This window comes from Macaca nemestrina, chromosome 15 (assembly GCF_043159975.1).
Source record: "Macaca nemestrina isolate mMacNem1 chromosome 15, mMacNem.hap1, whole genome shotgun sequence".
In the NCBI taxonomy this organism is placed as follows: domain Eukaryota; kingdom Metazoa; phylum Chordata; class Mammalia; order Primates; family Cercopithecidae; genus Macaca; species Macaca nemestrina.
Genome location: NC_092139.1, coordinates 34,540,890 through 34,553,472, shown reverse-complemented (window position 1 = coordinate 34,553,472; position 12,583 = coordinate 34,540,890). Strand labels below are relative to the sequence as shown.

At 52.6% G+C, this 12,583-nt stretch overlaps 1 protein-coding gene across 1 annotated transcript; it reads left to right on the top strand.

Annotated features, from left to right (window-relative positions):
• The first annotated feature begins 692 nt into the window (after positions 1 to 692).
• Positions 693 to 12,381, top strand: LOC105496120 (R-spondin 4). Its single transcript, XM_071078903.1, has 6 exons — positions 693 to 804; positions 1,319 to 1,417; positions 2,900 to 3,088; positions 3,722 to 3,862; positions 6,817 to 7,002; positions 10,513 to 12,381. Exons 1-6 carry the CDS (start codon positions 693 to 695, stop codon positions 10,620 to 10,622), a joined length of 837 nt encoding a protein of 278 aa, XP_070935004.1. The 3' UTR covers positions 10,623 to 12,381.
• Positions 12,382 to 12,583: the final 202 nt, after the last annotated feature.

The window sequence follows — 12,583 nt, the reverse complement described above, 5'->3', positions numbered from 1 at the left end:
CCTGAGGCAGGAAGATCACTTGGGGCCAGATTTCAAGACCAACCTGGGAAACAGAGAGAGATCATCTGTACAAAAAATTTTTTTAATTATCTGGATGTGGTGGCACATGCCTGTAGTCCCAGCTACTTAGGAGGCTGAGGCAGGAAGATTGCTTGAGTCCAGGAGTTTGAGGCTGCAGTGAGCTAGGATCATGCCACTGCACTGGAGCCTGGGTGACACAGCGAGATCCTGTCCAAAAAAAAAAAAAATTTAACACAAAAAAGAAAAGAGACATCTTCAGATTTATTAGGTACTGCTAGATTTTTCCCCAAAGTTGACACTCTTATCTAAGGTGAAAAGGTGAAGGTTTCCTCTCATTCTTGCCAGCTCTTGGTAGTATCAGAATCTGAATCTTTTGCTGAGTAAGAAGTCTGGACTCTGCTAAATTCTCAGTGGATGTTCTTATCTCTCTGACTCTGGGAATTCCCCTTACAACATCACACTTGCTCTCTGCCCTCAGGTGCCTGCCAGGTATGCAGCTCCAGAACACAAAAATCTTTATTCTGCTTTCCTGTTGCAGTTTCTCATCCCAGGGCAAGAAAATTGAGGGCATTGCCAACTTTGGCTGGGAACAGGATCCCAGGGTACACGTTAGTACCCTGGATCAGTCAGGCTCCTGAGTTATAAGCCACAGAAATAGGGTTATCAGCAGGATGTGGGGCCTCCCCGAATCCAAGGAACGGAAGATGAGGTTTGGGGACGTAGCAGTACTCATCCGAGAGCTGGAGCAGGAAGGAAGGAACAGAGGGACTGAGGGATGGAAGGGTGAGAGAAAGGCCTCAGCCAGGGCTAGGCAGAGAGCCTGCTCTGCCTCCACCATGAACCCCATTTCTGTGTGACCCTCACTCTTGAGTCCCACTCCCAGGACTGGAGTCACCAGAATGTGTATCTGGCCAGACTTTCGCTAGCTCTTACCTGCTGCCAACTTAAAGAAGGGCCAGACCTCTTTTGGTTTCTGTTCCGGGGGAAGGTGCCAGGATGTGCTCCCCATCAGGACCTCGCACAATGGGGAATTCCTCTAAAAGGGAGATGGGGCACCAGTAGGAAGAGGGGAGCATCTGGGAGCTGGAGATCTAAGAATGTTTCCTGCTGGGTGGTCTTGGGGCTCAGATGAATCAAGGCGCTAACCGGATTATGAACCAGTCTGACCCTAATGACATATAAACATGAAACCATTTACTGTTTCCCCAATTGCCACCTCTCAAAATCTGCACTATTCTTTCCTGTCACTTAATGACACCTGGTCATTTTCTGACTCTCCCCCACCTCCTACTCCCAGTGGTCTCCCCTGATGCCTCATACTGCTGGGGCACGTCCCAGCAACCAGCCCTCTTGTGCCAGGCAGCAGGAATACCACCTAAGCCCGGCTACTCCCAAGGTGCCCCTAACCACTGAGAAACCCCTCACGCGTGCCGGGAAGGATGTGCAGCCTCTTCTACCACACTCTCCCCCTCAGCTCTGCCCTTCTGTCTCCCGGTCTCCTTTGTCTGCTCAAAGAGGAATGGGAAGGGGGCAGATTCACAGGACTATGGACATGAGTTTATGTCCAAGCAAGACACGAGATGCTGGCACCTTCTCGCTAGCACCTCTTGTCTTTGTAAGTTTCTCTGGCATCTCCTCACTTCGTTGGGAGGGTTGGGAACAGAGGAAAAGTCACAGCACCACAACTCACTTCTTTTTATTTTCTTCTTTTTTGGAAACATGGCTTCATTCTGTCTCTCAGACTCCAGTACAGTTGCACAAACACAGCTCACTGCGGCCTTCCCAGCTCAAGTGATCCTCCTACCTTAGCCTCCCAAGTAGCTAGGACTACAGGTGTGTGCCACCATACGTGGCTAATTTTTGTATTTTTCTTGTAGAGACAGGGTCTCGCCTTATTGCCCAGGCTGGTCTCAAACTCCTGGACTCAAGCAATCCTCCCACCTTGGCCTCCCAAAGTGCTGGGGTTACAAGCATGAGCCACTGTGCCTGGCCAGGCTGTCAATTCCTAACTCCCATGAGTTCCTCCCTGCAAGTGTTCAGCTTAATCAGCGTCCTGGGGTGATGGTCGGGGTAACAGAGACTCCTTATGAGCCTGGGAAAGCTCACTTAAGATTCTAGAGCACTTTCCACCTCTTTTTCCCCAGCTTTGGCTCCTGAGTACCAATTCTGGGGCAACAAAAATTTTTCTCCTTAAATACATTTATCCCATTGCTATTCCTGATGATGGTGGGAGCCCTTGCTGATGGTGACAGTGAGAAATGGAGTATTGTTGAGTATTGTTCAGGAATCCAGCAAGAGGGTGAGGGTCACGCCCCACCCCGCTCATGCATGTGCACCCACACACACTCACACTTTACTTTGGTAAAGATTAAGTTTGCTTGTGAGTAATGGAAAACTCCAAATAACAGTGATTTAAACAAGGTAGATGTTGATTTCTCTCATGTAACAGTCTACACAGGCCGGCTAGGGCTAGTACAGCAGTTCTGCCTTCCTCAGGGACCCAGGTGTTTTTTATCTGATTTTTCCACCGCCTCACAGGACACAGTTTCCACCTCATGATCTAAAATGGCTGCTTGTGCTCCAGTCATTGTTCACATTCCACCCAACAGAAAGGATGAGGGGATGACAAGGGGCACACCCCTGCCCTTTAAGGCAGCTTTCTTGAAGTGGCACATGCTACTTTACCTTACATCTGATGGGCCAGATTTTTGTCACATGACCATATTTAGTTGTAAGGGAAGCTGGGAAATGTAGTCTTTTGTTTGGGTGGCCGTGTGCCCAGTTGCTATCCCAATGAGACCATCTCAGCTGTTCATATATATGGTTTGACCATCTCTCTCTCCCTTTCTCCCTCCTTCTGTCCTGGTCTGGCGGGCAGTGGGCACTGGCCTGGGGGGCAACTGCACGGGCTGTATCATCTGCTCAGAGGAGAATGGCTGTTCCACCTGCCAGCAGAGGCTCTTCCTGTTCATCCGCCGAGAAGGCATCCGCCAGTACGGCAAGTGTCTGCACGACTGTCCCCCTGGCTACTTCGGCATCCGCGGCCAGGAAGTCAACAGGTGCAAAAGTACGTGGCTTCTCCCTTGTTCTATGCTAGTGCTGGGCTCCTAGACACGGCGGGCTTAGATCCCGCCCTCTCATCTCAACACAGACAGCAGGGAAGTAGATGCATGTTTAAGCCCAGACGCTGAGATACGTGCCTGCGTCCAGGCTGGCTCTGCAGCCTAAGGCAAGTCTGTCCCCTCTCAGCCTTAATTAGCACTAATAGAGCAGGGAACTTTCACTTCTACCCTAGTTTGTAGTGTGGCCTTAGTCATGTAACTCACCTTCTCTGGTCCTAGCCCAAATAGGAAAAGGAGTCCTAATTCCAGGCTCTAATTTTTGCTGTAACTTTGGGCAAATCATCACTATTTCTGATGTGAAAAAGAAGCAGGGAGTCCTCACTCCAGCCCTGATTTACCGGTGACTTCAAGCAAGTCACTCACTCTCTCTGAGCCTCCCCTCAAATGAGAAAGGGAGTTCTCTTCACATACAGCCCAGTTTGACCTTGGCCAAGTCTGGGCTTCAAAGGAGATACTGAGTCCTGACACAAATGCTACCAAGCCTGGTACTACCCAGAGGCCCTCCCACCTCGGACAGACCCAGTGGGCCCCATCCTTGGCAATCTCCCTCACCCAGGGTATCCCTGGCTCTGTTACAGAATGTGGGGCCACTTGTGAGAGCTGCTTCAGCCAGGACTTCTGCATCCGGTGCAAGAGGCGATTTTACTTGTACAAGGGGAAGTGTTTGCCCACCTGCCCACCAGGCACTTTGGCCCACCAGAACACACGGGAGTGCCAGGGTGAGTGACCTCCCCGCCCTGACCCTGCCCCCCACCTCCCTGGAGTGGGGGCTTGGTGAGAGGTGTTGGGGGCCTGGAAGAAATCCCAGTAGAATGCCATATGGTTAGGGGAGGCCGAGCACCACCGTGTCAGGTACACCAGATACCTACACATAGTAACTGTGTTACACTAGAGCCAATGTAACCACCATTACTATGATTACTACTGCAGCCAACACTGGCATCGTTGTTAATGCCAAGGAAATCAGCAGAGTGCAGAAGAAGAGCACTGATTTTTGTTTGTTTCTTTGTTTGTTTGTTTTGTTTGAGATAGGGTCTTGCTCTGTCGCCCAGCTGGAGTGCAGTGGCATGATCATAGCTCACTGCAGCCCCAAACTCCTAGGCTCAGGGAATCCTCCTGCCTCAGCCTCCCGAGTAACTGGGACCACAGGCATGTACCACAACAGCTGGCGATGCGTTTATGTTTTTGCAAAGACAGGCTCTTGCTATGTTGCCCAGGCTGCCCCTGGGACTCAAGCAGTCTTCCCACCTCAGTCTCCCAAAGCACTGGGAGTACAGGTATGAGCCACCACACTGGCTGAGCACTGATTTTAGAAAAGGACAGGGTCCTTTTCTAAAGGGCCTGGGGTCCAATCCTAGCTCTAAACCTTACCCTTTAGTGATCTTAAGCAAACCACCTCAGCTCTCTGTCCTTCAGTTTCTCCAAACGTTAAAAAAAAAAAAAAAAAGACAATAGAACATAGAGCCTACCTCATGGGGAGGAATTGTTATGAGAATTAAGTGAATTAGTACAATTTAAAGTGCTCAGTACAGCAGCCAGCACACAGTAGGTGCTCAGTACATGTCAGTATCAGTGTTATTACTGCTCTGATTATTTCCTGACAGCTCATTGTCATACTCCTGCCTGTGAGCCCTCTTCCATCCCTGGACTAGGCTGCTCCTTGGCATTCTCATCTAAACTGTGCATCTCTGCCCACGCATTCCCTCCGGGCTCACATTCATGGTCATTCCAGCTGCTGATGGCCCCTGACTCCGTGTCTCCAGCCTCCCTGAGCAGCAGACCCTTACCTCCACTGCCCCCTGGGTTCCTTCTTTCCACTCCCACCGCCACCGTCCACCGCCTAACGCTTCCTCTGGGTTTCCTCTGGGTTTCAATAACCAGCTCCCTGATCCCTGGGTGGCCATGCCTGAGATGCAGACATCACTGTTGACTCTTCTCTCTCCCTCACCCTCTATTCAGTCCAGTCTGTTCATGTATTCACTCCGAAAATATCTACTGGAGCATCTGCTATGGCCAGGCACTTTCCTAGGTGCTGGAGACATGTTAGAGAACAAAACAAAGCCTCTACACTCATGGACTTGGCATTTCAGTGGAGAGACAGAAGCGACACCCAAGAACAAATGCATAATATTTCGGGTGGCAGGAGGAACTTTGGGGGGAAAAAGAAGCAGCACAAAGCTCCCAAACCCACACCATCCAGCTCATCCCTTTCTCCCCACCCCAGCCCCACCCATTTGTTTCTCCCCTCTGTGCCCTGCTCTTCCCGCCTTCTCACCACCCCCTGCCTATTGCCAGGATTCTGGCCACAGCTCCTGCCCGTCTCCTGCCTCTGCTCTCAGTCCCTCCAACCCACTCTCCACTCAACAGCAGAGGGAGTATTTCAAAATGACAGTCTGCTCAATTTCTTTTCCTCCCAGGACCCTTCAGTGGCTCCCACTGCCCTCGGGCGGAGTTCACCCAGGACCTGGGCAATCTGTCCCGTCTGCCAGTCTTTCCACCCCCAACATTTTTTTCCTCCTCCATTTGAGCTTATTCTCCGGCCTGCCCAGTTCCGGGCCAAATCATCTTGGGGACTGTGGTGGGGTTGTGCCTTCACCCAGAGCACCTCCTGTCCCTCCCTGAGCCTGACTAGGCTCCCCTTCCCTGCCATCCCACCCCCACTTCAAGACCCAGTCCAGGAGTTTCCTCCCCTACAACCCAACCCATGCCGCCTCTGGGGTCCCACAGTGCCTGCGCTTCCCTCATCACGGCGGTGTCCAGATGGTGAATTCCAGGAGGCCTGCAGACCCTGGTCTGTCTTGTCTGCTGCTGCTCCCTCAGCACCCAGAATAGCGCCTAGCACACACTGGGTGCTCAGTCTTTACTTGTCAAACGTGTGCATCTAACAAGGTCTGGGCCCCACTGCGTCTTCAACTTGCTGTGTCTGCTGTGTGAGCCTCTTGCTGCATTCCCTTAGCAAATCCCTGCTCTAGGCCTCAGTGTCCAGATCTACAAAAATAGGAGTATTCACAGCTACTCGTATTCTGTGCCTACTTCTCATGGACTTTTAAAATAATCAAAGTATACACACACACACACACACATATGTGTGTGTGTGTGTGTGTGTGTATTTTAATTACCCCCTATGAAGAACTTTTATGTCCATGGCCTCCTTTTTCCTCCTTCCAAAGTTGATTAAAGACACATGATCAAGTTTAAAACCTGTGTCTGGGTCCTGAGGACTTCCCAGGTGACCTTCCAGCCTCCTCTCCTGCCCCCACTTCCTGAGACTTCACTGCCAACTCATGCTGCCCCATCTCCCAAACATGGTGGGCCGGGCTCCCACGGCTTTACATACTCGCCTGGAATGGGCTTCCTTCTTCTCACCTGATGAGCTTCCCTCTCTCCCTTTCACTCATACATCATCTCCTCCAGGAAGCCTTCCCCTTTAAAGCTAAGCAGTCGGCCACTCTGTCTTCAGGCCCATATTAGTCTGTGCATGCATTAGCTTAGCTCTCATTCCAGGCTCTTATAAATAACTTTTAAATGTCCCCCCTCTGCTCCTAGCAGGTGGAAGTGGTGTCTTCAGTCTTCAGAGAGCTGAACCCCTCAAACCCTGCCCTTATTCTGTGCCTACTGAAGGACCCTCACTGCCGGCTGACCCTGTCTGTCTGTCTCTCCTTTCACTCCACAGGGCAGTGTGAACCGGGTCCCTGGGGCAGCTGGAGCCCCTGCGCGTACAACGGAAAGACCTGCGGCTCGGCTTGGGGCCTGGAGACCCGGGTACGAGAGGCTGGCCGGGCTGGGCATGAGGAGACAACCACCTGCCAGGTGCTTTCTGAGTCAAGGAAATGTCCCATCCAGAGGCCCTGCCCAGGAGGTGAGCCCCAGGACAGGCACATGAGGCTGTGGTGGGAAAGGCCCACAGGGACAGAGTGGACTCAGGACACTGCCCCACAAATAGTACCTATGAGACTGCCTGAAAGGCCACCATTAGCCATGCCATCATGCAGAGTACACATCGTCTTCCCTGGTGTCCTTTCAAAGGAGGACCTTCCTTGCTGGGTTCAGTCCCAAATACATTAGGGAAATTGAGCTGGCCAGGAGTTCCCAACCCTCTCAAACTGAACACCCCCCTTTTAATAAGAAGGATTTGGGAATACCTTCTATACCATTCTTAATGAAGTTCATGGAGAATGTAGCCTACTTACAAAGTTAAATTTTTTTATCGGTATAGTGCCCTAACTGTAATATAGAGGAGAAAGAAAAGAAATTTCATGAAAGCGCTTGGCCCAACATACCAGCGGACACTTAGGGAAGCACAATCCCAGCGAAGACTGCAGCCGTGGTCAGCGCCCCAAGTGCGTGGCCGCATTGCCATCAGAGATGCGATTTCCCAAAAGTGACCAACCGTTAGTAAGGTCCAACCAAATTGATCTCTGATTGACACCACACTCGCAGTGCCCTAGAGTCTTCAGTGAATGCAAGTGTTCGAAATCACTTGGCAGTCATGAGTAAAACAGAATTCAGCTCCCAGCAAGCAGACTTTTCAGCTACATGAGGGTGGGGCACGGTGTGAGAGAACTGGATGGAATGGGGGACAACTCATCTTTGCGGGGGACTGTCCCACACTGCATCCCGATTGCTGTCCACTGAATGCCACAGGAACCCCCTTCACTGTGGCATCCAAGACCACTACACGTATTTCCAAAATGTCTGGGAGCTATTAAGGACCACTGATTTACATAGAAGAGAAGCCACAGGGTGTGTTTGGTAAGATGTGAATGGTGAGTAGTAATTACGCGGAATTGGCAGTGTTGACTGGGCACTGTGCCAAATTCTCTATAATCGTTAACTCATGTAATCTTCACAATGATGCTGTGCGGTAGGTGTTACTAACATTATCCCCATTTTACAGATGAGGGGACTGAGGCCCAGAGAGGTTGAGTCATTCACCTAAGGGTCACAAAGCCAGGGAGCTGTGGACCTAGAATTCAAACATAACTCGTCATGCAAACAGGAATCTAAAGTCATGATGAAGGATGAGGGACCTGGAGCCAGGCCACCCGGGGCACCCAGGTGGGATGTAGTGGAGCCAGGATTTGAACTCAGGGACACTCCTCTTTCAGAAGGATTTGTGCTGTTTGGGTTGGGAGTGCAGATAGCAGAGATGGGAGCCTTTGGGAGTCATACTGGGCAGGTGAGGACGGAGTGAGGTTGAGATGGAACCAGAGAACCAGAGCCAGGGAAGCACTCACACAGGAGGCAGACAGTTCTCCCGCACTCATTACCACATCGCACCTCTCATGGCTCCAAGAGCTGGGGGTGAATGGCTGTGGGGGGGTCATGAGGGGAAAACTCTTCCCCCAGATAATAATAATCGCAACAACAGCAAACATTCGTAAAGCACCTACTATGTGCTGGCTGTGCTCAGTGCTGTAAGACGTGACTCTAATCCTTGCAACAACCCCACTGTAGCTCCCTGCATCATCCAGGTCTCGGCTGCAGCGGCTCCTCCTCAGAGAGGCTTCCCATGAGTCCCCCTCCCAGGAGTCATTTTCCATCGTATCACATGGTAGCACTTGCACCCTTCTGAAATGAGCCTGCTCATTCTCGCGTTTGCTTTGTTCAGTGTTTGTTTTCCTTCCTAGAGTGTGATCTCCAGTGAGGGCAAGGGCTTTGTCTGCCTTATTCACAACTGTCTATCTAGTGCCTCTAACAGAGTCTGGCACATAGTCGGTGTCCAGTTAATACTTGTTGGATGAGTGGATGGATGGGTGGGTGGGAAGTTAGATGGCTGAGTGCACAGGTGGCTGAGTGGGTAGGTAGATGGGTGGATAGGAGGGTAGATGGGAGGGTAGATGGGTGGATGAGTAGGTAGGTGGATGATTAGGTGGGTGGGTAGGTAGGTCTGTAGGTGAACAGGTGGATGGATGGGTGATGGGTGGGTGCCTAGGTGGATGGATGGGTCATTGGGTATGGAGGTGGGTATGGAGGTAAGCAGATGAGTTAACAGGTGGACGGCGATTCAGTGGATGGCAATCGGGTAGGTGGGTAAATAAGTGGAGGGATGGGTGGGTGACTGTATGGGCACATGGGCAGCTGTCAGGCAGGCCTAGGGAAGGGGTAGGGACACAAAGCCACTGGCCCCCACACCCCCACATCAGAGCTGGCAGGGCCACTCAGGCAGCACCCACACCCCATCTCCAGATGCAGTCCCACCTGAGGCCTGCAGAGTCCGCTCCGCAGTGCAGAGTGGGAGCTGGCTTCAGTGCTCCCCAAGGGCTCAGAGTGGGCATAGGGAGTCCCAAAAGTGGGCAGCCTGGCCTTAGCTCCTTGACTCTGCTCTGCAGAGGAAGGAGCCAGGACTGGAGCCACAGTCCTGACTCTTGGGGAGACAGGTACACAGTTGACACCTAAGGAATAAAACTGCCCTTCCCTTGCCACTAGGCTGGGAGGGTCTCTAGCGGCCTAGCTGCACACCTTCAGAAAGTGACTTGCGGAGCCTCAGGTTCACCGTGTTCAAATGGACACACAGCTCCTTGCGGGGAACTGAAGGGGGCCCAAGCAATGTAGAAGAATGTCCTGGGTGTGGAGACACTTTGTCAAGCAGAAACTTAGCGCTGACCTCGCTCCCAACCATGCTGTGGTCTTCTCACCTGTCAATAACAATGACAAGCAACTGCTCAGAAGAACTCCCCGGGCAGCAGGCACAGCCAGAATGGAGGTGGAAAGAATAAAGGAAATAAAGAAGAAAAAGAAAGGAAAGGTAGACTGGCACAGAAAAATGATAGAAGGGTGGAGAGAAAGAGAGGACAATTGTAGAAGACGGGACTGGGTGCGGCTCAGACCCTGCCTGCCTCTCCCGGCTGTCGTGAGTTTCATATACATAAAGTGCTTGGGGCTGTGACCTGCATACGGGGAGCATTTGCTAAATGCTCAAGTATTGTTGCCACAGTGTTATGGAGAAGTTGGTGCAGGGACACAGATGAAAGGTGCCCAGTGTCCAGCACAGAGCCTGCTTGGCTATGGAAGGAGTGTGCCGGGGAAAGCCATGGGACTCCCATGAGGCCACCCTACGTGCTGACTGGGGGGCCCCAGGTGAACCTGCAGGCCTGGCCAAGCCAGATCTCCAGCACAAAAGGGCCCTGAGCAAGTTAGTGGCCCTCAGCACTCCCTGAAGAACTAGAGAGAAAGGTTCAGTTTGGGGTAACTTAGCCCGCGGTCCAAACTCTCAACAGGAGGGACTGCAAGGTCAGTGCCTAAATGTTCTTCTGAGCCTCGTTGTTGAGGAGTGAGTGGGGCACCCTTGTCTTTGAGGACTGAGGAGGCTCCCAGGACCTAACTGGCCCTGCAGCCTTGGTCACCAGGCCCTGTGCTCTCGTTGCAGAGAGGAGCTCCGGCCAGAAGAAGGGCAGGAAGGACCGGCGCCCACGCAAGGACAGGAAGCTGGACCACAGGCTGGACGTGAGGCCGCGCCAGCCCGGCCTGCAGCCCTGACCGCCGGCTCTCCCGGCTCTCTGGTCCTAGTCCTCGGCCCCTGCACACCTCCTCCTGCTCCTCCTCCTCTCCTCTTACCCTTCCTCCTCCGTCTCCTCCATTTGTCCTCTCTTTCTTTCCACCCTTCTATCATTTTTCTGTCAATCTACCTTCCCTTTCTTTTTCTTTTTTATTTACTTTATTTCTTCCACCTGCATTCTCCTCTCCTTTCTTCCTCCCTCCTTCCCTTCTTTCCTCTTCTTTCTCACTTATCTTTTATCTTTCTTTTTCTTCCTGTGTTTCTTCCTGTCCTTCACCACGTCCTTCTCTCTCTCCCTCCTCTTCTCTCCCTCTCACACACACTTTAAGAGGGACCATGAGCCTGTGCCCTCCCCTGCAGCTCTCTCTAACTACAACTTAAAGAAAGCAAACATCTTTTCCCAGGACTTTCCCTGACCCCATCTTTGCAGAGAAAGGGTTTCCAGAGGGCAAAGCTGGGGCACAGCAAGGGTGAGTCCTGAGGGCCTTGCTTCTGCTCTGGGGGAGGCTCCAGGACCCTGAGCTGTGAGCACCTGGTTCTCTGGACAGTCCCCAGAGGCCATTTCCACAGCCCTCAGCCACCAGCCACCCCGAGGAACTGGCTGGGCAAGGCTCCAGGGCTTCCAGAGGCCTGGCCTGGACACTTCCCCCAGCTGGCCATGGGGGCCATGACCTGGCCTCTGGCTGGGCTGCCAGCCCTGGGCCAGCCAGGTCATCCTCTGCACGCTGCCTGCCACCCTCATCAGCACTCCCTGACAGGCCTCCATCTCATGGGTCCCATGCCCCTTTCTCCCAAGCTGGATCAGGTGAACTGTCACTGCTGGGGGATCCACCTGCCCAGCCCAGAAGAGGCCATTGAAATGGAAAGGAAAGCTGAGATTATCCAGCAGCTCCGTTCCCCACTTCAGCGCCTCCTGCCCATATGGGGAAACTGGCCTGAGAAGGAAGGGGCTTGCCCAGGGTCACACAGGAAGCCTTCAGGCTCTGCTTCTACCTGACGGCTCTGCTCAGCACATTCACGGCTGAGAAGAGACTTTGGGGGTCCTTTGAGGGGGGAAATATAGGAAATTGTGGGTTGGGAGCAAGGCAAAATCCACGCACTCGCCCATACCCACCACCACCACCGCACTCGCCCACACCCATCACCGCACTCGCCCACATCCACCACCAGTGACTTGAGCATCTGTGCTTCGCTGTGATGCCCCTCACCCTAGTCAGGAACGACGCTGGGAGGAGTCTCCAGGTCAGACCCAGCTTGGAAGCAAGTCTGTCCTCCCTGCCTGTCCTTCTGCCATCATAACACCCTCTTCCTGCTCTGCTCCCCTGAATCTTCAGAAAGGGGATTTGTATTTGCTGTGACTGGCTGGCCTGAACACACAGGGCTCTGTGGCTGGGACAGGAATGGGCAGGAGAAGCCAGAGTCGGAGCTCCAAGGGGCCCAGGAGTGGCCTGGGGAAGGAAGGTGGTCAGCAGGCTGGGGGAGAGGCTCTAGGTGACTAAATATTACATCCCCTACCCCAAGAGAGCACCCACCCTCAGACCTGCCCTCCAGCTGGCAGCTGGAGAGCCCCTGGCTGACCCTCCCCAGGCCCACCCGCTCTGTGACTTCCCTCCTCTCACCTCCCTGAGAACAGTTAGAGCCCCTCCTTCGCCTGGCCAGGCCACGGGCTTCTCTTCTGCAACAGTTTGTGCCTCTGAAATGCTCTGTTGTTATTGTTTCAAGACCCTAACATTTTTTAAAAAATTTTTTAATAAAGGGAAAAGAAATTTGCAAATGCTTCTTGAGCATCAAGAGGGTGTTGCAAAACCATGATACTGATGAGTTTGGAGTAGCAGAATTTAAAACATGTGCAGTGGTTTTCGCAGGAATGCTTGGGGCTGAGAGGGGTCAGGGTGTATTGGGGATGGGGTGGGGTTTCAGCTTGGGGGGAGCTGACAAAAGA